Source organism: Poecilia mexicana, unplaced genomic scaffold (genome assembly GCF_051168715.1).
Source record: "Poecilia mexicana isolate PSO_F unplaced genomic scaffold, ASM5116871v1 scaffold_3, whole genome shotgun sequence".
NCBI classification, from domain to species: Eukaryota; Metazoa; Chordata; class Actinopteri; order Cyprinodontiformes; family Poeciliidae; genus Poecilia; species Poecilia mexicana.
Genome location: NW_028263372.1, coordinates 22,124,239 through 22,147,004, shown reverse-complemented (window position 1 = coordinate 22,147,004; position 22,766 = coordinate 22,124,239). Strand labels below are relative to the sequence as shown.

General features: G+C 38.3%; 2 protein-coding genes and 1 long non-coding RNA gene across 3 annotated transcripts; all 3 read right to left on the bottom strand.

Annotated features, from left to right (window-relative positions):
* Window positions 1-1,263: 1,263 nt before the first annotated feature.
* On the bottom strand, window positions 1,264-10,242 carry slc38a7 (solute carrier family 38 member 7). The gene is made up of 12 exons (XM_014994025.2): window positions 10,135-10,242; window positions 8,219-8,583; window positions 8,082-8,135; window positions 6,797-6,941; window positions 6,208-6,352; window positions 6,035-6,133; window positions 5,873-5,930; window positions 5,671-5,785; window positions 5,441-5,588; window positions 3,378-3,577; window positions 3,248-3,299; window positions 1,264-2,702 (listed from the first exon to the last, which is right to left on the bottom strand). The coding sequence occupies exons 2-12, from the start codon at window positions 8,471-8,473 to the stop codon at window positions 2,600-2,602; spliced, it is 1,374 nt and encodes a 457-aa protein (XP_014849511.2). The 5' UTR covers window positions 8,474-8,583; window positions 10,135-10,242; the 3' UTR covers window positions 1,264-2,599.
* Window positions 10,243-11,577: 1,335 nt separating this feature from the next.
* On the bottom strand, window positions 11,578-12,727 carry LOC148160221 (uncharacterized). The gene is made up of 2 exons (XR_015762519.1): window positions 12,345-12,727; window positions 11,578-12,107 (listed from the first exon to the last, which is right to left on the bottom strand). It is a non-coding gene; the product is annotated as an uncharacterized LOC148160221 (long non-coding RNA).
* A 654-nt stretch (window positions 12,728-13,381) lies between these two features.
* On the bottom strand, window positions 13,382-20,849 carry got2b (glutamic-oxaloacetic transaminase 2b, mitochondrial). The gene is made up of 10 exons (XM_014994027.2): window positions 20,689-20,849; window positions 18,141-18,297; window positions 17,917-18,045; window positions 17,772-17,831; window positions 17,525-17,686; window positions 16,535-16,639; window positions 16,210-16,360; window positions 15,885-16,050; window positions 15,152-15,302; window positions 13,382-14,487 (listed from the first exon to the last, which is right to left on the bottom strand). The coding sequence occupies exons 1-10, from the start codon at window positions 20,769-20,771 to the stop codon at window positions 14,365-14,367; spliced, it is 1,287 nt and encodes a 428-aa protein (XP_014849513.2). The 5' UTR covers window positions 20,772-20,849; the 3' UTR covers window positions 13,382-14,364.
* Between the last annotated feature and the right edge of the window lie 1,917 nt (window positions 20,850-22,766).

Genomic DNA, 22,766 nt, shown 5'->3' with positions numbered 1-22,766 from the left:
AAGACCACAGAAAAGTGAAGATGGTATATTTCAGTCCAAACTGGCGTCCAAATTAAATTTCAGCTAAATTAAAAGTCCTCTGGAGCCATAAATCCCATTCTGCTTAAAAACAATTTTATTCTCTGGGTTTTTATCTCCTCAGCAACAAACTAAACAAAGTATTTTAATAGAAAAAGCTATTTGTTTTGGGTCTACAGAAGGTTCTCAGACATTTGGCTTAAATCCAGGAAAAGTGTAGCAAAGTTAAATTAATGGGCACTTGAGTAAATAGTCATTGAATGTTTGGGACCCAACAATATTTAAAAAAAAGCTAAAAACACAACTAAGTCATGAACTGCAGTTAAAGGTCACACTTTGGTTGCTCTTGCTTTAAGGAAGTCAATTAATTGCACTAATTTAACACAATTTAAAGTTCTAATTCTTTGACTTTTAAAATGTATGAACTCTGGATTGATGTCACATGAGGGAAAAATGATATATTATTGCAATGACTAAGTTTTGCTATAAATCCCTCATTGTCCTTTAAGATTTCTGTGAACCTTTTGCATCCGTCTCTCAGATCAAATCAAAAAGGGAAACTTATTTATAGACTCATTAAATACAGTGATAGAAATTTCCTGTTCATGTAATTATGGTTTTCAGCAATAAACCCAAAAATTCAGGAAATTACTTATGAGGCCAATAGTTATTTTTAAACAGAAATGCCTGCAAAATTATGGAAGACTGCTGACTTGACTGTTTGACAGATGGCATCCACAAAAAGGGAGCAATCAAGTCAATGGAATATAATGGAAAACAGTGGAAAATACACACACACACACAGTTTTTGTTGTAGACTGAAACAAAGTCCATTTGAAGTTGCAGGTTGACTCAGTACTTCCAGAGTCACCATGCAGATGAGGGACACAGTGAAACAAATTACCATCCAAGTGTGTAAATCTTAGTTTTATATAATATCCTGAAAAGCTGCTGGCTATATCTATATATTCAAATATCACTTTAACTGGAATAACTAGTTTATTGAAATACAGCTGCATTGTTGAGAATTTGACTTTTTGATATTAAAATGGACCATTTGAAATGGTATAACCAGCTACATTCACATTTTCACACTATTACTATAAATTGTGTGAAACTGAGGCTTTTAATCCTGCCTTATAAACCATCAAGTTAAATTACTCCTTAAATGGAGAATGCTAAAGTACCAAAGCCAGCTCCTTTCTACATAACTGATTAAAATGACACCAAATGGCTTAATGACAGTTATTTTGTACTTAAAACAGTTTTAATTTATTTTTTATTAAACATCTTTTTTCACATGCATTTAAATTAATTTCTTTGAAAGGTTTTCAAGTAATTCTAAATAAAAACAAGTCTGACAGATTAGCACTTGATTAGTGTTGATTTGTCCTGTAATAAATCAGATGAAGCCCAAAAATGCACTGGGGAATATGTAGATTAAAAAAAATCCCAAATGTTTAGGCACAAATTATATATATGAAAAAAAGATGGAAACAATGACAGTTTAAATAAATACAGCACAACTTTTTTGGCTTAGATTGCAGCAAAACAAATGCAATTTTTACAACAAAAAAAAAAGTGCTTACCCTAATTTACAAATTACATCATTTTAGGAAAAGAAAAATAAAATAAAACTTCTTCAGAGCTGATACACTAGAGTCTTCCTAACATTTACTACATCTTCCTTTAAATGTAAAAGAAGAGCTGCAGTTATAAAGCACAGGCGTCTGGACCATTTGGCGCCGAACATTTGAAGTTTTCTTCCCTTGTTTTTCCACAGTAAACATGATTTCCTGACACATTAAGTCAATTTCTTAAAACTGGCTCTTACAAGGGGTTTCCACCCCCAGTCCTCAGGGGCCAGTGTGTCACAAATGATTCAGTTGACCTCTTTCTGCAGGTCAGTAACCGATGAACAAGTCATTCTTCTAGTTGACCATGACAGCGACCCGTGTGGACCGATTCTGGACACCAGTGCAATCGTCTGCCCTGATGACAGAAGCTTCATTTGTTCCACGTCAGCTTAAGAGTCAAGTCCAAAGTAAACAACAACAAAAAATCTAAATAAATACATGATTTACTCAGTTTAAAATGTACATTAGTCTCGCCCCCACAGTTCAACTTTGGCTGAGCGCTGAAGCAAAATGCTTCACCTTTTATCCACCTGCAGCACCTGGATTTGATGATGGCGTAGGATGGAGACATCGTCACGTTTTCAGTGATTAAAGGCGACATGCAGGGTAAAACTCACAAATTGGTACAATTTAATTAATAAATAAAAAAAATCAATTTGATTATAAAACCCCTCCAATCAAAGTCCTTCTGCTCTTGTAAACCAGACGGGGATCATTCATGCAGAGTTGAGCGGCAGGGGGTAAAAAAATAAAAAATAAAAATCAGTCCGATTCCTTCAGGAAACAGATAATGGTAGAAAAAAAATTAAGTTTTTAAACTTCACTGAGAGAAAAAAAAAAAAACTAAAGTCTGTCCATTGTGGTTCTCCAACCCAATTCGCTCTGGAGTAGCAGCACGGTTCTCGTTACGGAGGAAAGAGCTGGCTCTGCAGACAGGATCCTTTTCAGTTCACGACATCCTGGTAGATGGAGTTAGACGTGGTGAGGCCGAAGATGAAGGCCCCGAGCGTCACCATGGTAACGCCAAGGACCACCAATAAATGCCAGCTGGAAAACATCAAAACACAAAGGCAGAGCTAATAAAATAACTAAAATCACATTTCAAAGCCGCTTTAACTGCATAAATATTGGTGTTGATTGTCTGTAAATTATAAAAAATAAATACACATCATTAACAGTTACTAAGAGGTTTAAATCAAAAAGGTGTAGAAGTCAAAGATATTTATTTTTTTACAATAAGACATGGGCAATTTGGACCACAAATTTCATTATATGGAAATATAAAATAATAAAATTAAACGTCAGTCTTCTGAATTATAAATGTATGACTATAAATGGTTTAAAGAGCTAAAAAGCCTTCGATATATTCAACTGTAGGTGAAAAATACTGCAGAGTAACACACCAAAGCATACAGGTGCAGATCAATCATTAGGATTACTTATTTATAATGCAGCTATACAAAATGTGTTTAATTTTAATCACCGAAACAGTTAAAGAGCATGCATGAGTCCATTTTCCTACAACCAAGTATATATATATTTGTTTTACCCTTATATAAAAACAAACGTTTGCAGAAAATAAGCAGCCTCACCTTGTAGTTCGAATGTCTGTCTCTGAAAGTTTGGCCTGCATCAAACACAAACCTGTGAAGTTAAAGAGACATAATGAGACATTTAGGCTCCACTTCGACCCGAACGTGAGCGCAGGACGCGCAGCTTTACCTGGGAACACGAAGATGAAGCAGGCCGCCAGACCGCCGATCAGCGAGATGACGCGGCCGATGTCAGGGATGAAGAGAGCGAGGACGAGGGTGACGACGAACCACACCAGCGTCTGCAGGATCCTCCTCCTGCGCTCCCGGCGAACACACACCTCCACCTGCTCGCCTTGGAAACGCAGCCACAGGCCCTCCACCACCGCCCTGCAGGGGCGAGGCGTCGCAGGACAGAACAGGGTCAGGGTTTGTGATCGGGCCGAGTGATAAATCAATTAATCTAATAAAATAAAGGTTTTTTTTCCCCCATTGGGTTTCTATAACTCAGAGTGATGTCAGCACAACTAAAACATTTAATTTTCCATTTATTTATCTCAACTTTGAATTCAGGTCGAGTCTATGATGGGATATTAGAGCCAGGCTAAGTTTTTTGTTGTTTTAAATTACAAGAGTAAAAGCTACAATATTACAAGAATAAAGTTGTACAACAAAGTGTAAATAATTTGAGCGTAAATTCAGAACTTTACCAGAATAAAGTCGTAATATTAAAAGAATAAAGAAATAATTTTATGAGAACTTCTACTTAAAAAACATAAATGAAATGAGGAATGTTGAGCATCTTGTAAAGTTGCAATTCAGCATCTTAACTCATCAGTATCAAATTATTTTCAGCAGCAGGACTTTGAAACGACTGAGAAAATGACTGAATCTATTTTGAAGAAAGAGCCGCAGGAACCGACGTCAGATCTCAGTAACTCAAAAATCTCATTAAAAAGACTTTTATCTTTTATCTTTAATACTTTTCTGGCAAAATTGCATCTTCATCCTGCTAATATTATAGCTATGTTCTCATGATTAAGCAAAGATTCTCGTAGCCTGGCATTAACACCGTTATTCGATTTACAGAAGAAATTATTCAAATGAAAACTGCTTTTTAAAAATATTTGTCTTTTGTATAAAAAATAAAAACAAAAAAATCTATTAAAATTAGATCTGCTATGAAATAAATCAGATTTTGAATTGCAGGATAAATTTAGAGGACCCTGACTTAACTCTTCAGCAGAAGTAGAAACACTTTTTTATACACCTGCACACAGAAATGTTCACTGCTACATCAACCAAAAGTTTCATCCTGACTGAACATTCAGCTGAAATGAGTCCTATAATAATTAAACCAAATCTACCGTTTGTGACTGGAGAGGATATGCGTTTATGTTAAAGATAATTATTTGACGTGGATATAATGAACTTTTTCTGCTGGTATTAACTTGGCATGCTGTGAAGTTAATGACGCTGGTTAAACTTCTTCCTCCCGACGTCCTTGGGCGTAAAACTGTACCAGTTATTCACTCTCTACAACACATTCCCATTTTTGCTGTTTTTCTTCTTATGCAGAATCTGAAATTTAAACTCTGGGATGCAAAGAAAGGGAATTTTATCGATACGCCTGCCTATTTTATGTAACCTTAATAACAGGCAACCATCCTAAAAACGGCAGGTAAAAAAAAACTCAGCTCTCAGTGATTTCTATGAATTGAATGAAAACAGTCAAAAGAAAAAGGCAGAAATCTGTAAAGTGGAGAAACTTCCTGTGAGTGACGCTCAGTTTCTTTATGTCAGCATAAAAAGCATAAATCAGATGATCAAATCAGACATTCGACTTCATAAACGCAGAAGCAAAAACTAAAAAAAAAAAACGAGAAGTGATCCCTTAGTAAAGATTTAAACATTTTAAGAACTCAGAAATGTCATTTTCAAATTAATGCAGGAGAAGTCAACTTGAGAAATATTCTGCAGGAGGAAATAAAAACAACAAATCAGACTTTATGGAGGGACTGTTTCATTGAGGTCGTCAAATAAAAAGGATCTGGATCTGCAATTAGCTGCAATAATCATACGTTTTAAAAACGATAAATCATGGCCGAGTCCAAATTCACGGGTTCTTCAAAGCCCATTACATCACAGCAATGCAACGGAGGCTCCGACAAATTGATACTTTTATTAAATATCCACATTGGCTTTAAGATATCTGTGTTTAACCCCCAAAGTTGCCTTTCCATTGCATCTTACCTGCCACAGAAGTGTAGAATGGGGTAGGAAGTCACCACACAGACAACAATGAAAGCTCTGGCGAGGGCCACAGCGATGTCATCAGGCGGGTAAGACATCAACACGTCCTGATTCACACTGGAGCCAAAGGTCAGGAAGCCGCAGACGCCTGAACACAAACGAGTTGCACACCAAGAGTCAATGATAACTCAACAGAAAACGCATCAGAGAAACAATCCAAGGAAACCCACCCGTTCCTATGTAGACAAAAAGGCAGATTATCATGCTGCAAGTGACTACAAACCCCCACGGTTTGATCGCCTTCCTCTTCATGCTGTTAAACACCGGCACACAGCTGACATGGCACTGCAGGGAGAAGGTAGACACGTTTCACTCAAGTTACAAACATATTTTTATTTTAAAAACAAAAGTCTACATGAAATGAGGAGATACCTGGAAACCAAAGCATATGGTGGGCATTGCATTGAAAACAGCAGTCCAGGAAGCAGAACTGTAAACAACAACAACAACGACGACGATGGTTTAACAACGAGCAAAGAAAAATGAGGCGGATGCAGGCGAGTTGGGAAAAACGTTCATATTTTCAGGACTCACGTGGCTGGAGCGTGGTCTGGGTTCATGTCTTTGTCCGGCCAGATGTACTTCACAATAACCACAATGGTAACGTACCAGGTTCCCATCACACTCAGAGCACTACAACAGCAACAATCAAGTTGATCGTCACACAAGATAAATCCAGAGCGAGACACGGAGCAGATCCACTGTACCTGGCGTATTTCTGGAAGCTGATCTCTTTGGGGATGGACAGAGGCAGAATTACCAGGACTGCAGTGACGACGATGGTAAACTTCCTGTCTGTGTACCAGTGACCCTCAGGCGACCCGTCCGTTTCATGAGCAACAGCAGCGATCACTGCGACAAACACAAACGTTCCTAAAATGTTTAGATTTTACCCTTAATTTAGTTTTCTTTTCAACAATTATTCAAACATGAGAAATGCTGAGTCAGATCCCCAACTTACAGGAGGAAATGGAGACAGATCAATAAAAATCATGCACGACTTCAGACAGAAAACATTTCCATCACCTCGACCAGACCAGGAGATTTCTGCTTTGTCAGCATCTCAGAGACACAATGTGTCACATGAGGCATTTACTGAGAGAAAAAGCTGAGCAGAGTCAAAATGAACGCTCTTTGCACCCGTCCTCAACATTCTGCATTTTCCATGTTACTGCTTAACCTGAGCATGTCAAAAATCTGTCCCGATAGATAAAAAAAAAAAAACATCTGAACTCAGAGAACCTAAAGTTCAGAGCCTCCAGTTATGAAGCCTTATTGATCAGAGACGACACTTACAACGATCCAGCTGGTCGCCGATGACGATGAAGAAAGCGATGCATGTCCCAAACGTGTAGATGGCGATGGCCATTTCACAGAGGACTCCTGTGACTTTCCCACAAGTGGCTCGAACAACTTCCTGATAGGTGGCTTCGTTGCTGGCCTGCAGAAAGCAGACAGCCGATTTATAAACATGCATACATTACATAAAAAAATGGATACAAAACACTTAATGAGTTGATAGTGAAAACTTTTTATAGCAGGTTCTTCCTGCTGAATTGTTGTGTGCTACAGATCCTGCAGGACTCAACTTAGTTTTTTGTTTATGTTACATCTGAGCTGTACAGGAACAGAAAGTCTTGAATTGTTACAATTCTGCTTGTCCTGATCAGGAACAGAAAGACAACATGGAGACTTTATTGCCCAACAATGTTGCTTCCTGAAAAGATTTGAAGTCTCTGCTTTTGCCTGGCAAACTTTAACCTGTTTTATTAGGATCTGCTGTGATACACCGACACGGGGTAGAGTGTAGTTGGAGGGAAAATGAGGTTTTCCATTTATCTTTAAACCGGCACCGGCATGTTAGACCATGAAGAACAAGGAACACACTGGTGAGGGATAAAACTGTTCAGCAATGATCAATCCGGAATCAGAAAATGTAAAGATTATGGCCAAACTAAAAATGTACCAACCAAGACAAGAGAAGCAGCAGAGATCCACAGATCAAGTGGGAGACATTAAGGCTTACACTTATGTGTCAAATCAAATCAAAGAGGTTAGGTCTACAAAAATTTTACTTTACAATCATGCACTGCTCTGTGGTAGTAAGGTGAAAAAGTATAAAAGGTATAAATATGTTCGCCAGATCTAGTAAACTTTAGAGTTGTTGCGGAACATGTTGCTGGTTCAGCAGAACAAACAGAAACAAAAACAAGACAATAAATCAATTTATCACATGGTAAGTTAAAGCAAGTTCAAATATTTCTATTTGCATGATTTATCATTTTTCTCCCATTCTTGCACAGGAAGAACATGCAAACTCCATGCATAAAGATCAGGGCTGGGAATCGAACCCAGAACCTTCTTGCTGCAAGGCAAGAGCTCTACCAACTGCACCACTGTGCAGCTGTTACATATTCATTCAAATTTAAAGTTTATTGATCTTTGAGAATGTGTTCCTGCTTTATTATGCCATTACCAATTGAAAATGGTCTCAAAACAAAAATATTATCATTTATCACTAAAACTTCTGCAACAATTTATTGTGCAGTCAACTTTAACATCGTGACAAACCCAAACATACCTGAGAGCAGTAGCCAAGGATCACCAGCCCACTGATGATGAAGATGAGCATGAACTGTTAAAAAAGAAAAAAAACACAAAGGGAGTGTTCAAATGTTTCATAAACTTGTGAATATTACAGCTCTGGTATCCGTTTACCATCTGCAGCATCACTCCTGCCATCACTCCTCCAGCCATGCTGAAGGCTGCAGGGAAGTTGAGCAGTCCCGCGCCCAGCGCGGCGTTCACCACGATGAAGACGGCACCCAGAGCCGACACGCCCCGGCTCCCCTCTTTTGCCTCGGGGTGCCGGGCAGAATCCACGCTGGGGCTCTGCAGGAGCCACGCTCGTTCTCCGGAGTCGCTGCTGCCGCCGATGCCGCCCCAGTCTTCAGCGTCAGTGTTTATCGCCATGAGGAAAGGAGCCGAGAGAGGACCGGCGTCAGCTGGAGGGCAGCGATGTTCCGCTGAAGTCTCTCAGCCAACTGGAGGGATCCTGGAACGGTGAGGCTGTTTACTTCACTCTGCAATCAAATATTGATTATTGGGATTGCTAGATTGCTACGCATGTGGGATTCCCTGTAAAACTCCACTCAATGATATCAGCAAGAGCAGTTCCTAGCAAAACATGAATACCCCTTGAACTTGTCCAAATGATAAATTTCATTGTACTATTTTGTGTTTTCTGATGACAGAGCAACATCAAAATATTTTTGCATAATTGTGAAGTGAAAAGAAATTTTTCTTTTTTTTTACAAATAAAAGTCTCAAAACTACACCTTCAGGTCCCTTTCATGTAGTTACAAAAAAAGACAGGTGTGCCAAAGAACATTAGTGAACAAGGATCAACATGCACAGCAGACGGGTGTGGACAGGTTATAAAACAATACTTTAATTCAGTTCAGTTTATTTGTACATTCCAATTGGTCCTACCTATCAAATAGCACAGTATGCTCAATTAAATATTTAAAGGAGATTAAGAAGTTTCTACCCAAGGAAACCCAGAAAATTGCATCAAGTCATAGATTTGCAGCATCCACTCCTCCTGAACCAGGAGTTAATTAATATGGCACATCACTATGAACACACCATTCTTATAGAGAAACATAACAGCAGCAGATTCATAATCATGCGTAGAAACTGATGAAAGTGCGAAGCTTAAATCCAATCCACAAATCTATAAAAATAATTCTCTCTGAACGCAGAGAATTATTTCTTTAGTTTCGACTGAACTATTCTGGAAAGGAAAATAGTCAAAAACTTCTATCTGAAGAAGGGCAGGATACAAATTAATGTTCTGATTTTTATTTGCAAATAACAGAAGAAGACTAATTCTTCTTTTTTTGGCAATTTGTAAGGGTTTATAGCATAAAACCTCATTAAAATACATTGAAGTTTTGGATGTAGCAGGACAAAAAATAATTTTAAGGTATAGAATAGATCTCTAAAGCAATAGTGTCAAATAAATTGTTATCTCTAAAAACCCCACCACCTCCTTCAATTCTAACTAACACATCATATAAAAAGCTGCTAAACTTTGATCACGAGTGTTTCCTGAAAGACAGAAACCGGGGTTTGGTTTATACTTCCCATACTTGCGAAACTACTAAGAATCAGATTTAAATGGACATATTTTTCTTCCTTCAGATAAGATCCGAACAAAAAGGGTTGGGGACAGGTAAAAACAGACAAATGTCATTAAACTTAAATGTGAAGGTAGGGCGCAATAATGGATTGAATCATTGCGTTTATTTTCCTTTTTCCATACACATTGCGTCTCCGTATAGCGACATATTTCAGGAACGATGTGAATCAATAAACTGCAACTAATGAGGAAAAATAACACATGACCTAAATTGGGTTTCCTTCTGCTTCCAAACAGAATCACGCCACGGGCATTTTATTGTTTAGCTTGACTAAACAATAGTCAAGCTTCTTTATCGTCAACAGACCATCGGCGTTTATCAGGGCAGCAGCCATGCCCTTTGTTATTATGCTAAGCTAGCAAACGATCTCTGAACGTTAAATACGAATAACAATCTCGCCAGCAACATAACACATTAAAATACACCAACCTGATTTAAAGTTACTGTAACCCGTCAGCTGTCAAGGAACGAACAACACAAAACACTTCAACCTTCTCCATCGGCTCACCCTCTCAATAGAGCTTTGGAGTTGACGTCACAGGATATGACGTTTTCGTTGCTCGGCGCCATGTCTGGGGTCCACAGACCAAAACAAACTATTCAGAACACCGGTGTTTTCATTGTGTTACCAACCGCAGTAAAGTTGTTTTCAAGTTGGATACTGGATAAACCGAGCTCCACGGAGTAAGAGACGTTCAGCTCAAGGTTGATCCGATTTATGAACGCTAATTTCGGCCAGCTGTTCTTAAGTCTCTCCACAAGCGCTCGGAGTTTCACATTGCTGCTGTCAATTTCCGAACACTCCTGTGCATAAATGCTTTGTCTTGTGACCAACTGATACCAAAAAGTGGACACGAGGCACACTATCCTCTATTAAAATTTTAAGTCATATTCAATAATTTTAATATTAAATGTTTTCTTCAGTAGCTTCCAAATTGTGTCCCATTAACTCAATCTGATTGAAATTGTTCTACTAGATTGTATAGATGAGGCACACTCACCTTTATTACATTTGAACACCTTTTATATATTTTTTAGCTATTTCTGCAGTCAAAATTTTGTATTTTTCTTAGCTTGTAGGTCATGTAACCTATTAACTCAAAATCTGTGTACAATTATTCTATTAAACTATATAGATTAGGCATATTTTTATTCCATTTTGACCCCTTTTTTATTTTTTAACCAGAATTATATTTAAAAAAAAAAAAGAAAATTCATAAAATGTATTACCTCAGATGATCATCACTTGTTACCCGTAATGTTCAATTGCATAAAATTCTAGGCCAGGATCTATGTCATTACATGTTCACTTACCTGAAATATGTTAAATACAACAAATATTTATTAAAGTGTGGTCTATTTCATAAAATTTGTCACCTTTATTGTTTAATTGCACATTAAATGTTTAAAGATGGGCTCTTTCATCTGGTTTGTGTCATGATGTGGCGGTGGACACAAATGCAGCAGGCAGTGGACTTACTTTATGTGGATGTAGAAACAAGGCTGATCTAACAATAAGAACTAAGGAACACAGAGCAAGAGAAACTAGAAGATCTAAACAAAGAAATAACCCAACTAGAATGACACAGAAAGATACAGACTCAGACATGGAACAATAACTGAACCTATGGTGATCAAATTAAGAAATAAACATTACTAGAAACCCTGCAGGGAGGCTGAAGTAAGAAATAACTAGAAGGATAAAATAGAATAGTCATTAAAGAAGGCTTGACATGGACTCAGACAAACAAGGAAAAGCAATAATATTATTCTAACTACACTAAATACCATGAACCACTTAAGTGAATTGAAACACAAAGTTAATAAAATGAAAAGCAAAACAAACCCAAAAACCCAGTGTCTTGACAGATGTCTGATTATATAATTGTTTACTTTAATCACATAAAATATTTATTTAAAAATATAATCTCATTACATGTATGTTTATTACCTGAATATTTAAATATCAAATTGTTACTTAAAATGTGATTCTTTTCTTCACGTTTACATGCAACTTGAAGTGCTTGAATCAAACGATTCATGAATGTTTAATACATTAAATTATTAAATGAGAGAACAGCCACTTCCAACTGTATTTCAACACAAATGGTTCCTGTTCCTCTTCAGAGTCTGCAGCCTTGCTGAGCTCCTCTCCTGGTTTCTTCCTCCTCAGCCTCTCCAACTTGCTCCTCTTCTGTTGCCTCTGCTACTGTGTTTTCATTATTTACCTCTTCTGGGGTAAATAATGAAATCAGTCTCAGTAACCTGTTGATGGTTTTGCTGTATCGCCTCTTTAATTGACGCCCATGTCGGTCCGATGTTGTGGCGTTTACCTCAGTGACCCACATTCAGCACTGGACCCCAGTCAGGATTGAGCTCATCCATTTCATACGTCGGTTTGCCTTTAAGAGGACATATCAGAACACATCGCTATTAAAGCTGTAAATTTGATAACATTAGTAAAATAGTTTACTTCACAATAATGTAATAACCTCGATGTCCACTGACAAAACTCGGACTATGCTACATAAACAATATTAGCCCGAGCTAAACAACAGAAACTGAACGTAAGAACACTCGGACAAAATCATAGAACAACATTATGACACAAAACCAACAAAGCAAATTTAGACACTCACCAGAAAGGAAATGTCTGGAGGAAACTTGTAGGTATCTGGGGATTTTGGAGAACGTGATATCAAGACGTGTCACCGCTGATACCAGGACATTCGTCTTCTTTTCGTTAGCACCGATAGCTTAGCCTCCTCACGTTGTTTCCAAGCAGGATAATAGTGAAACCAAAGTCCGTCTTATATCCTTTTACCGTTTCAGTCGTGTGATCGGACATTACAGACAATAACGTAGCAAGTTCGTACCATAGCTAAATTATTTTAAGTAACTTGGATAGAAAAAAATCTGCGAGACTGTTTTTTTTTATACTGCGAGACTGTTGTCTATGGACCCCTAAGATGGCGCTGATACCCCTCCGACTAGAGCAGTGACGTCACGCTCCAAAGCTCTATAATGCGGCGCTCTAACGCTTTTAGCCTGGCTGACGTTGCTGACGTTGCTATCACGTGACTTCTTTTGAACTCTGGTTGATATAGTTTTCCACGATTTGATTAAATTACGTACCTAGAATGTGGAAATGATCGTATTATGCTAGTTTTAAATATTTTTATATAGTTATGATTAATATTTATGTATTTGTAAACGCTTAGAAAGTGAAAGAAAAGTATTTGTAAGTATTTTGAAATCAAAGAAAATGTGAAAAATAAAATTAAGAAAAGGTCAAGTTTAGATAGCGAAATAATGAAAATATTAATGATATACAAGCATGAATAAAGTTGAAATTTATCAATGCTGGTAATAGTGCTTACTCTTCTAGAATTTCATTAAAAAACAAATATCTCAGATTAATGAATGTATAAATGTACTCAATTTAATGTTTAATATTCAGATAATAGAAAACAGTAAGATAGAAAAAAAACTGCAACTTTTAACAAAATTAATTTAATCAATGTATGTTTGTAAGAATTTGAATGCCAATTGATCAAGGAATGTGCAAAGAAGCAGATAACATATTTATAGTTGTGGTGTAAATGGTTAAAAAAAATGGCGGAAATAGCCAAAAATGTTCCATGAATGCTGAAAAAAGTTCAAGTAAAGCCAAACATTTCTCTATATGGATTTATTGTTTGTTCAGTAAGGTAGATGACCCATGTTTAGTTTCAGACAGGAAGCGGAGAATGGAGACAAAGTTCCAGGAATATCAGCAAATGACACCACATTTATAAATGCCATCTGTGTCTCAATGTTTCGGCCATAAAGAGATTTAAACACTCAAATATAGCATCTGGACAAATGAGACTTCTTCTGTACATGTTTTTTAGATTACTTTGGATTACATGGACATATGTTTTGTGGTTTGTTGACATGAAAATACGCATACAGCATATAACTACCTCCAGTGAACTTTCCACTCAGTACTTCCATTTTACTCTCGACTTTTGTGCTCTTTCTTTTAACCGTGATGTCAACTGAGAGACTGCTGCTCTGTGAAGGAAAACTGAAGATCTCACAGAAACGTACAGGAAAAGTACCGAATGCAAACAAGATAACCGAGTCATTTTAAATACAGACTAAATAACAGTTTGATGAAATTAACAAACGTGAACTGATAACCAGATAAATGCCTATTCTTCTCACAGTAAAACCCAGCTACAAAAGCAAATAGTGCCACGCATTTGATAAAGTGCTAAAACACCACCAACATAAATTTTCTAAAGATTTTCACAAAGCAACAGAGATCTCAACTTGCACGTAAAGCTAACATGCATTATCCCAACGTTGCAGCGTAATGCATGAGGGTCAAGAGCAAACATTTAGAGGGACAGAAGTGCAGAGTCAGCAGCTGATTGCTCAGAATAAATAAAGACTATCAGCTCAGTCACAACCTTTTTGAAAATGGCAAAGGGGCATCAGTTCAGTGAAAACTTGCAGAGAAACAAATGTTCCATGTTGAAATGATTATGAAATCCAGAAGAGAAAAAGTGAAACTAAGCATCAACCCGTCCTCTAAAGGTGGAACAGAGGGACACACAAAAAGCTCCTCAACACAGCAGCTTCGATTCTGTTCTTCTTCCAGTGCGATCTGCTCTACTTGGTGACCGCATGGATCCCCTCTGCCAGGTAGCCCACATTTGCGGACGTCACGCCCGCCATGGAAATCCTGCCGTCTTTGGTCATGTACACCGAGAACTCCTTCGTCAGGCGCTCAACCTGCAGGAAAAACAAAAACAAAAATGCAGCAGAGCTTAAAGAAGTGCTGGTAAAAAAAAAAGAAAAAAGGCTTCTTTTTTTTTTTTTTTTTTACCCTTCCGCCAATCTTTGATTTAATAATCAGACAGGCTGCACCAAATTGGTGCTGGAGTGCCTTTACAGTAAGCATGTTAACTTCAGCAGGGCCTCAAACTGAACTCATTAAAGGTAACCTATTATACTTCCTCAAACTAGTTAGGATAGGTTTTCAGAGAACATGCTCATCACATTTTGTGCACAAAATCATTCTCATATGATGAGATTTTAGTCTGATCAGTTCTGCATCATTCAGGATGAGATTTTTAACTTTAAATCCAAACCCGCTGCTGCTGGTCACGACCCAATCAACATTCAAATATTGTCGCATCTATTTTATCCTCAAATTTCTCATTTTTAAGCTCAATATGTCGGTCTAGCTGATTTCCAGGAAAAGACAAATCTGAGTCATCCAAGAAGGAGGAAAATCTCTTGATGAATCCTCTTGAAAATAAAACTACTGATCAAAACTATTTTGAAAGATCACAAACAGATCTGGCTCCGTTAAACCCAAAATATTGATTAGCTGCAGTTTTACATTTTTACCCAGTAGATTTCCATTATTCCCGCACATTATTCCTACTGGTACCTGTTCGGGTTTGAGGCCAGTGAAGCAGAACATGCCGATCTGATCAGTGACGTGCTGCCAGTTGTGGGAGGAGCCCTGCTGCTTCAGACCCGCCGCCAGCTGTTCCCTCATCTTGATGATGCGGTTGGCCATGCCATGGACTTCCTCCAGCCTGCCAGCACAAACAGAACAAGAAAAACCTGTTTAAACAACAACAAGGTGCCGTGGCACATCTTCCCCTTCAGTTTTATGTTCTTACACACCTAATCCAGCCACAAGATGCAACATATTTTGATTGGATTTTGTGAAATAGAGAAGATAATTTAGTGAAAGGGAAACAAAGTTTTCAAAAATGTATTCTGAAAAATGTAGAATTCTAATTAGGACTCAGGTGATAAATTAGATTAATTGTAATGACTCAACTATTGACATAAGCTGCGGAATGTGGAAATGTTCTTATCTAATGTATTGATTAATCGTCACAACAAACAATGGATTAATCAATACGACACTAATCATCTGTTGTAGCCCTAATGAGCTGAATAAAAACACTATTTGTGAAACATGTTCCTCAATCCTTCCTGTTCAGCTATGCACTTACAGACCTGGTCTATTACACAAAATATATGGAAGTTTATGCCTTAAACCCGACAAAATGTGGAAACGTTCAGGTGGTAAGAAAACAATCCAGCTTGGCGTTTCTGGGAGATGTCTGCTTTCGGCTCAAGTTCAGCTTCTGTGTTAATATTTTTACCAGAGCGAGCGCAGGTCTGGTGTGTTGAGGATGGTGGCAGCGATTCTGGCGCCGTTTATCGGTGGGTTGGAGTAAATCGGCCTGATCAGGATCTTGAGTTGGGACTCGACTCTCTTGGCCTCTTCTGCGTCTTTGCACACAACAGTAAAGCCTCCCACACGTTCACCTGTCGTAACCGAGAGAGCAGAGTGAGGCAGAGCCGAGGCTCCATGAACTACGAAGGGGAAACACTCTGCATGGAGCCCCACAAAGTTTTGCCACTAGGTGGTGACAAAAACAAGCTTTTGCTGCAGGTGCTGCAGTCTGCTGTGATCTTCACACACACCGTAGAGTCCCATGTTCTTGGCGAAGGACTGAGACAGCACGATGTTGTGGCCAGTCTCGATGAAGTGCCGAACAGCCCAGGCGTCACGATCAATGTCGCCGCTGGCAAAGCCCTGGTAGGCCATGTCGAAGAACACCAGCAGGTTCCTTTTCTGTGAGGTTCAGCATGCCGATAAGAAGCTGTTAATATTTAAAACAATGACACGACAACTTCCTAACGTACAGCTTTTATCAGTCATGGAAGTCTGTGTTAGAGAGCAAGATGATAACAGCAGCGGGTTTTATCAAGACGTTCCTAGAACCGGACCGAGGCGAGTGCTTCTCACCTTCACGATGTCGCTGATCTCCTTCCACTGCTCGGGCCTGGGGTCCACGCCGGTGGGGTTGTGGGCGCAGGCGTGCAGCACAATGATGCTCTTCTCTGGGATTTTCTGCAACACGAAATGAGTTCATCAAGACGAGATGCAACTAAAGCTGCAAACACACAGAGACGTCAACCAGCTCATCTGAAGGCCTCTGGTGCATTTAACTACATTTTTAAGTCACCAGCTAACAAGCAATTAGCAAAATTTATGATTACTGTTGAGTTTCCATCATGTTGATGTAAAATGTTGAGATAAATAGGGGCGTGCGATGTGGACTTAGAATTTTATCACAGTATGTTGTGGTACTATTACGATAAAGAAAAATATATATACTCTTAAATAATAATATATTCTTATTTTTTAGGCAACTGTTTGGCTGTGACTCCCTGGCCCAGCAGTCATGGCACCACAAGCAAATATAATTTTTGAAAAAAATATTCCCATTTGCAACAGGCTTCTTCAGGACGCTACTTGCGTAACAAACTGATTTATGTCACTAAACTGCAGAGAGTTAATGCATTTAATCAAATGTTCAGATTTACTGACATCTACTGATGCTTTTGTGGAACAAACAGTGGAGAAAATAGCAAAAATCTTACTGTCAGTTTTGTTTTTTAATTTACCATCTTCTACACCTGAAATTCCTCATAACAATAAAGCAAATTTCTTAAAATACATACATATATATTTTATTTTTTACAATAAATGATAAATATGATAAATGCCCTCCCCAAGAGATAAAAACGAATCTAACTGGAGTATTAAAGACCATTTTTATTTAATGACTTCAGAGTTTAGACTGTGTTTTTTCCCCTCCACACTTTGTGAAAACTTGATTCTACAAAGCTTGAGTGTCAACAATCTAAGGCTGAATTAGTGTGAAACTCAACTCCTCCTCAGATAAATACTCTTATTGAGTAATGATCGGGGGTTTTTTTAGCCCTGACTCACAGAGATGTCGTCCAGGGCTCCTTTGAAGTCGAAGCCGCAGGTGGACGGGTCGTAGTATGTGTATGCTTTGAGCTGCATGCCGGCGTCTCTGAAGATGGGTGTGTGGTTCCCCCAGGAGGGTTTGGGCAGGTACACATCATGTGGACCTGTATGGAACCGAGCCTGAGACACAGAAACAACAGATTATACAGCCAGCATGACCTTTAACCCGTCTCTTCTTTATAGTGACAGTAAAACCAGCACTCACCAGGTAATTTCCCCCGATGCGCAGTGATCCAGTTCCTGAGATGGTCTGAACAGTGACGCTCTGATGGAAGGTAAATTTTACAACCTTGACTGTTTGACTGTGACACACCAAGGTCTAGACTGCTTCCTCAGACACCATAACTTACTCTGCCGCTCTTCAGCACCTCGTTGTCGGCACCGAGCGCCAGCTGGGCGCAGGCCTTGGTAAATTCACCAAAACCACCGATGGGCAGGTACTCCTTATCCAGCTGTTTGGATGCCATCAAAGCCTCTGCCTGGAGAACAAACAAGGAGAAGTGAAGAAAAACTAATGTTTAAACTAACAGCATTCTGAAATTAAAAATAAAAAAAAGCAGATGGACTGTTTTACCTTACGAACACAGCTGAGCACAAAAGGTTTCCCCTGGTCATCTCTGTAGGCTCCCACGCCGAGGTTCATCTTCTTTGGGTTGGTGTCCCTCTTGAAGGCCTCTGTCACCCCCAGGATGGGATCAGGGGGACCCATCTGCACCCCAGCCCACCAGGAGCTGCACAAAACAAGCACAATAAAAATGGATGCTGATAGGACTACAAAACCCAAAGTAACAACAAAAAGGTTGTTTGGAAGCCCTTACATTCATGTCTACAAACACCAAATCAGCTTTACACAACAGTGTTAGCCACGATCCTGCTCACTGAAGTGATTCTATCCGCCTACTTAAGTTTTTCCCTTCATGTGACCCCACTGAGCTGGTGACACATGAGCGACACATGCTGGGTTTCAGGAAATTAACATAATCCAATTAGCCGTTTCAAAGTCCAAAAACAGGAAAAGGAAGTAATCTGGATGCAAAATACAATTTAGGACTAAATTTATTCCCACATTTACTCACTAGAACAAAAGAGTGGATACTGAAAATTGCAGTACTGTTGAAAACACAGAGATTTACTGAGGTAATTTCAAGGACATGGGATTCAACCCTGAAATGGGGTCTTGATCAGATGGCAAATGTGGGCAGACCCGTCCAAAGAAATGCAAGCATGTTTCTTTTTCTTGCACTTATTTCCTCTACTCAGCTTTGTTTTCCTGGAAGTCAGCCATAATGTTTCTAAACAAGGTTTGCATGTTTTCCTGTGGAAACACAATGAAAAGTATCTGATATTTTGTCCAAGTTATTTTCTTTGAGCATTGAGATCCAGTTAAGACAGCATTAAAAAGGATGCAAATACTTTAAAACACATTAGGCTACATTAATGTGAGTTGCATAAAGATTTGATAAAACTCAACTATTTATCTAAAAGAATATTTGAAAACCGAACAACATGTCTCCTGTGTGAGTAAATGGAAATAAAAGTTGCTACATGTGACCTCAGTTGCACTCCTTCCCTTATTCATTGTCTCGGGTTTCTTCTACTTTGTGAAACATCTGAACTTTGTAGCTAAATTTAGGAGAGAACTTCATGCAAAGGGCAAAAGTCTAAAATTAATGTTCAAATATGAGGTGAATTTGTCATAATACACTTAATTTCTTGGCAAACATGTTGCACAAAACTTCAGCTTAGTGAAGGGTATCCAGATTAAGTGCAATACTTGCAGGGTTAATTTCATGTGTAAATACAACTAGAGCCATTCAAAAATATCCCATAGTTACACTTACTATATGAATAAAATCTATATGAGAAAATAAAAGCTGTGTCAATGCAGAAAAATTATGGTTTGTGCTTAAAGAGGGTGTCTGGTTTTAACCAGCAGGCCAGGGGGCACAGACTGCACAACTTACCTTCAGTAATCAATAGATCAAAGGTCTTTTGCTTTCCCTTACCAAATGACTTCACAGCTCATTTAACACAAGCATAGGATGTTTGAGAAGAAATGTCTGTGCTTGGATACAATAGAGCATACAGTCAAACTGAGACTACAGCCTTGACTACAGTCTCAGTTTGACTGAGACTTTTGCAGTAATCTATGCAAAAGAAGCTGCAAATATACATTCAGGACCAAAGTTTCATAATAAGTGACACTTTTGTACTTTAAACTTGGAAGGATAGCACTACGTGCTTAGTACGTTATTAATCTAATAAATCTTAATTTAAAGTGATGATTTTTTTATTATTATTTTTATTTTATTTTGATCGCAGTTGTCTGAGCCTTTATTTATACTTAACGACTGGAGCTTGGAGTTGCCCTCCAAGAACTAACTCAAAGGACGAACCGGCGTCTCTTTCGCTTCTCGTGTTCAACCAATCACCGATCAGAGGTGGAACCCAATCGCCAATCAGCGCGCAGAGGCGAAAAGAGTTAGCCAATCAACTCACACGGGTTCATAAATTTAAGGGTTCTGAGGTTTCCTATGACGTTATGTGGAATTTAACGCAAAACTCTGCTAGCGGCTTACGTTATTAGAAAAAAGGTCGTTATTGAAGACAACGTAACTTAAGCGGTAATTATTATGAAAAACACGCTAACTCGTTCAATTATTTTCCTCCACACGGATGTATGCGTGTCCACGGGGTGTGTGTGCCACGGACCAACCAACGTGACTTCCACCAAACTAACAGTCACTGTTAGCAACAATCACTAAATTATGAGTTAGGTGAGCTCTCAGGGGATTCCTTGAAATATAAGGGGAAAATTTGGTAAATTAGAGAGAGAAGCGAACCACCACACCGATGCTAGCGAAAGCCGACACATCGGGGCCTGCTGAAACCATTTGACCCCTGTCTGCGGCTGGTTACACTTACAACATGGCCTCTTTATACACCGTCCTCTAAAGATGGTTCGTAACATTTAAAAGTGACTGTGCATTTAAAGAGCAAAAAATAATAATAATCTGCATCCTGTGTTAGGTTAAACACTCACACAAGATGTAGATTGGTATAGGAGCAAAAAGCTCACTGTCCTCGGGAGACATGTGGGTTAGCTCGGGAGTGTGGTTTACCTGTTGCGGCTGGACAGAGCTCCTAGGGCCGGAGAGATGTTGCCCAGGCAGTGGATCACCTTGTTGGACTTGAACAGGGCCATAGTTGTGCAGCGGAAAGGAGCCTAGCAGGATGTGGACAGACGTGAAGGACAGGGAAGACCACGCTGAAACGCCTACGGTACGTGCTGACGACAGAGCTGAACGTCACAAGCGAAGCGGACCACGTTGATGGGAATTCCGCTTCGTTTTGGGGATACGTGTCGTTTGGCTTGCTTGATCTTCACTTTGTGTTGAAATAAAAAGTTCAATTAGTAAATGAATGGATGTGTCCCCATTATTATGACGAGATATATATATATATATATATATATAAACATCTAGTTATGTTATTTCTACAGAATTCGGCTTGTAGCTACTGAAAACCCAATGGCTAGTTTCCAAAAAAATCGGTAATTAATAAAGATCAACAGAAAAGTATTTTCAATTCAGACATGTCACCCTACATATGAAAAACATGTCTTTGCATTAGATAGTACTTGTACTTTGTGCTCCTTTTGCATAAATACATGCACTACAGCATGGAGGTGAGTAGGACGTTGTACTGCTGATGTGTCTGCTAAAGATTTAACGCAAAACCAGGCACACAAAAACACATAAAACAAAAGTATTCTCTACAAACTACCGTTACAACTACTGATAATAAGGAGCGCATTGTGAATCAGAAACTGAGCGTTCAGAAAATTATTTAATTGAGCTCATCAAAAGTCAAACTTTAATCCAAAGTATCAAAATATCTATCAAAATCAAGAAATTAAGAAGAAAACTTAATTTGTACAGCATCACAGTATATGTGATGCTGTACAAATGTACAGCATCACATATACTGGTTAAAACTGACTTATATAAATAAATAAATAAATAAATTTAAAAGTATAATTTAAATGACATTTAGGTTTATAAGTTGCAATTGTTCCCCTCATTTATTGTACTGATGCTCCACTAGAGGGCAATCTTAGACAATGAAGTATCGACATTAAAGTCGCTGCTCTGACAATGCCTATGTTCAGGTTGTCCTTATTTCAGAAGTATTTTGGTGCTTGATGATTAAAATTGACCTGCGTGGATTCAAATAACAAGCACTAAGAGAAGGAACGTATCTGGACCTGATCCATTGCCAAAAACCTTCATAAATGTACTTATTATCCTTATCTCAGTCAAAAGATAGTTTATAGATGTTTATAGATGGTATGAGAGTTTTCATACTTTAACACTCATTTGTGTTACTAAATTAAAATCACCATACATTGCAGTGGATAATTATTTCCCCCTTGATTTTTTCTATTTTTGCTTTTTTACTTTAATGTTACAGATTATCAAACTAATTTTAATATCAGACATAAGTATAGTCTAATATTAGATGTAAAATTCAGTTTTGAATCATAATTTTATCCATTAACAGAGAAATTCTATTAGTCTGGTAATCAATTTTGTTTTTACGATCTCAAACATGTAAATTTAACAACCAAAAGTAAAATAAAATAAAATAAAACCAAAAACAGATAATATCCAAAACTTTTTCTTTGTGTTTCTTACTTTTGTTTATCAATAAACACACTGACAAAATATAAGCTCTAAATACTGTATAAAACAAAGATGCAGAATTGTTTTCTTTTCATTTTTAATGTCTGATGTAGCTGCAGGAGAAGAAAGCTCACACTGAGCATCTTAGAGTCGAGGTGGTTTATCACACTGTGGAGGCTGGAAGTTCATGAAACACTTTTCTCAAACTCAGTGGACGACAACAGCGTCTGCTGGCAAACCAACAGAGTGGCAGAAAGAGGCTCATCCCTGGCTTACATGTGGCTCTGCGTCTGTGCACAGAAGATATGGATTAATCCAGCAGAAAGAATAGAAAGGAACCAGGAGGCATTCCTGTGTCCAAACTGGTTCATCCTCACCTTAGAACTGCATTTATTATGATTGAATTTTATTTTATTTTTGCTAAAACTTCCAAAAAAAGATGAGAGTTTCTTACTGGACCAGTTCTATCTCTCAACAACTGTCATCTGAAGCTATATAATAATAATAATAATAAT

What these genes read in the sequence shown, in the direction of transcription:
- slc38a7 (XM_014994025.2), bottom strand. Translation starts at nt 8,473, where the DNA reads ATGGCGATAAACACTGACGCTGAAGACTGGGGCGGCATCGGCGGCAGC. An exon ending in CAGGAGTGATGCTGCAGATG is followed by an intron (nt 8,136 to 8,218) that starts GTAAACGGATAC and finishes CTTTTTTAACAG; the next exon opens with TTCATGCTCATCTTCATCAT. An exon ending in CCATATGCTTTGGTTTCCAG is followed by an intron (nt 5,786 to 5,872) that starts GTATCTCCTCAT and finishes TTCTCCCTGCAG; the next exon opens with TGCCATGTCAGCTGTGTGCC.
- got2b (XM_014994027.2), bottom strand. Translation starts at nt 20,771, where the DNA reads ATGGCCCTGTTCAAGTCCAACAAGGTGATCCACTGCCTGGGCAACATC. An exon ending in GAGCCCTGGACGACATCTCT is followed by an intron (nt 16,640 to 17,524) that starts GTGAGTCAGGGC and finishes TTCGTGTTGCAG; the next exon opens with AAAATCCCAGAGAAGAGCAT. An exon ending in CAAGAACATGGGACTCTACG is followed by an intron (nt 16,051 to 16,209) that starts GTGTGTGTGAAG and finishes CGGTTACGACAG; the next exon opens with GTGAACGTGTGGGAGGCTTT.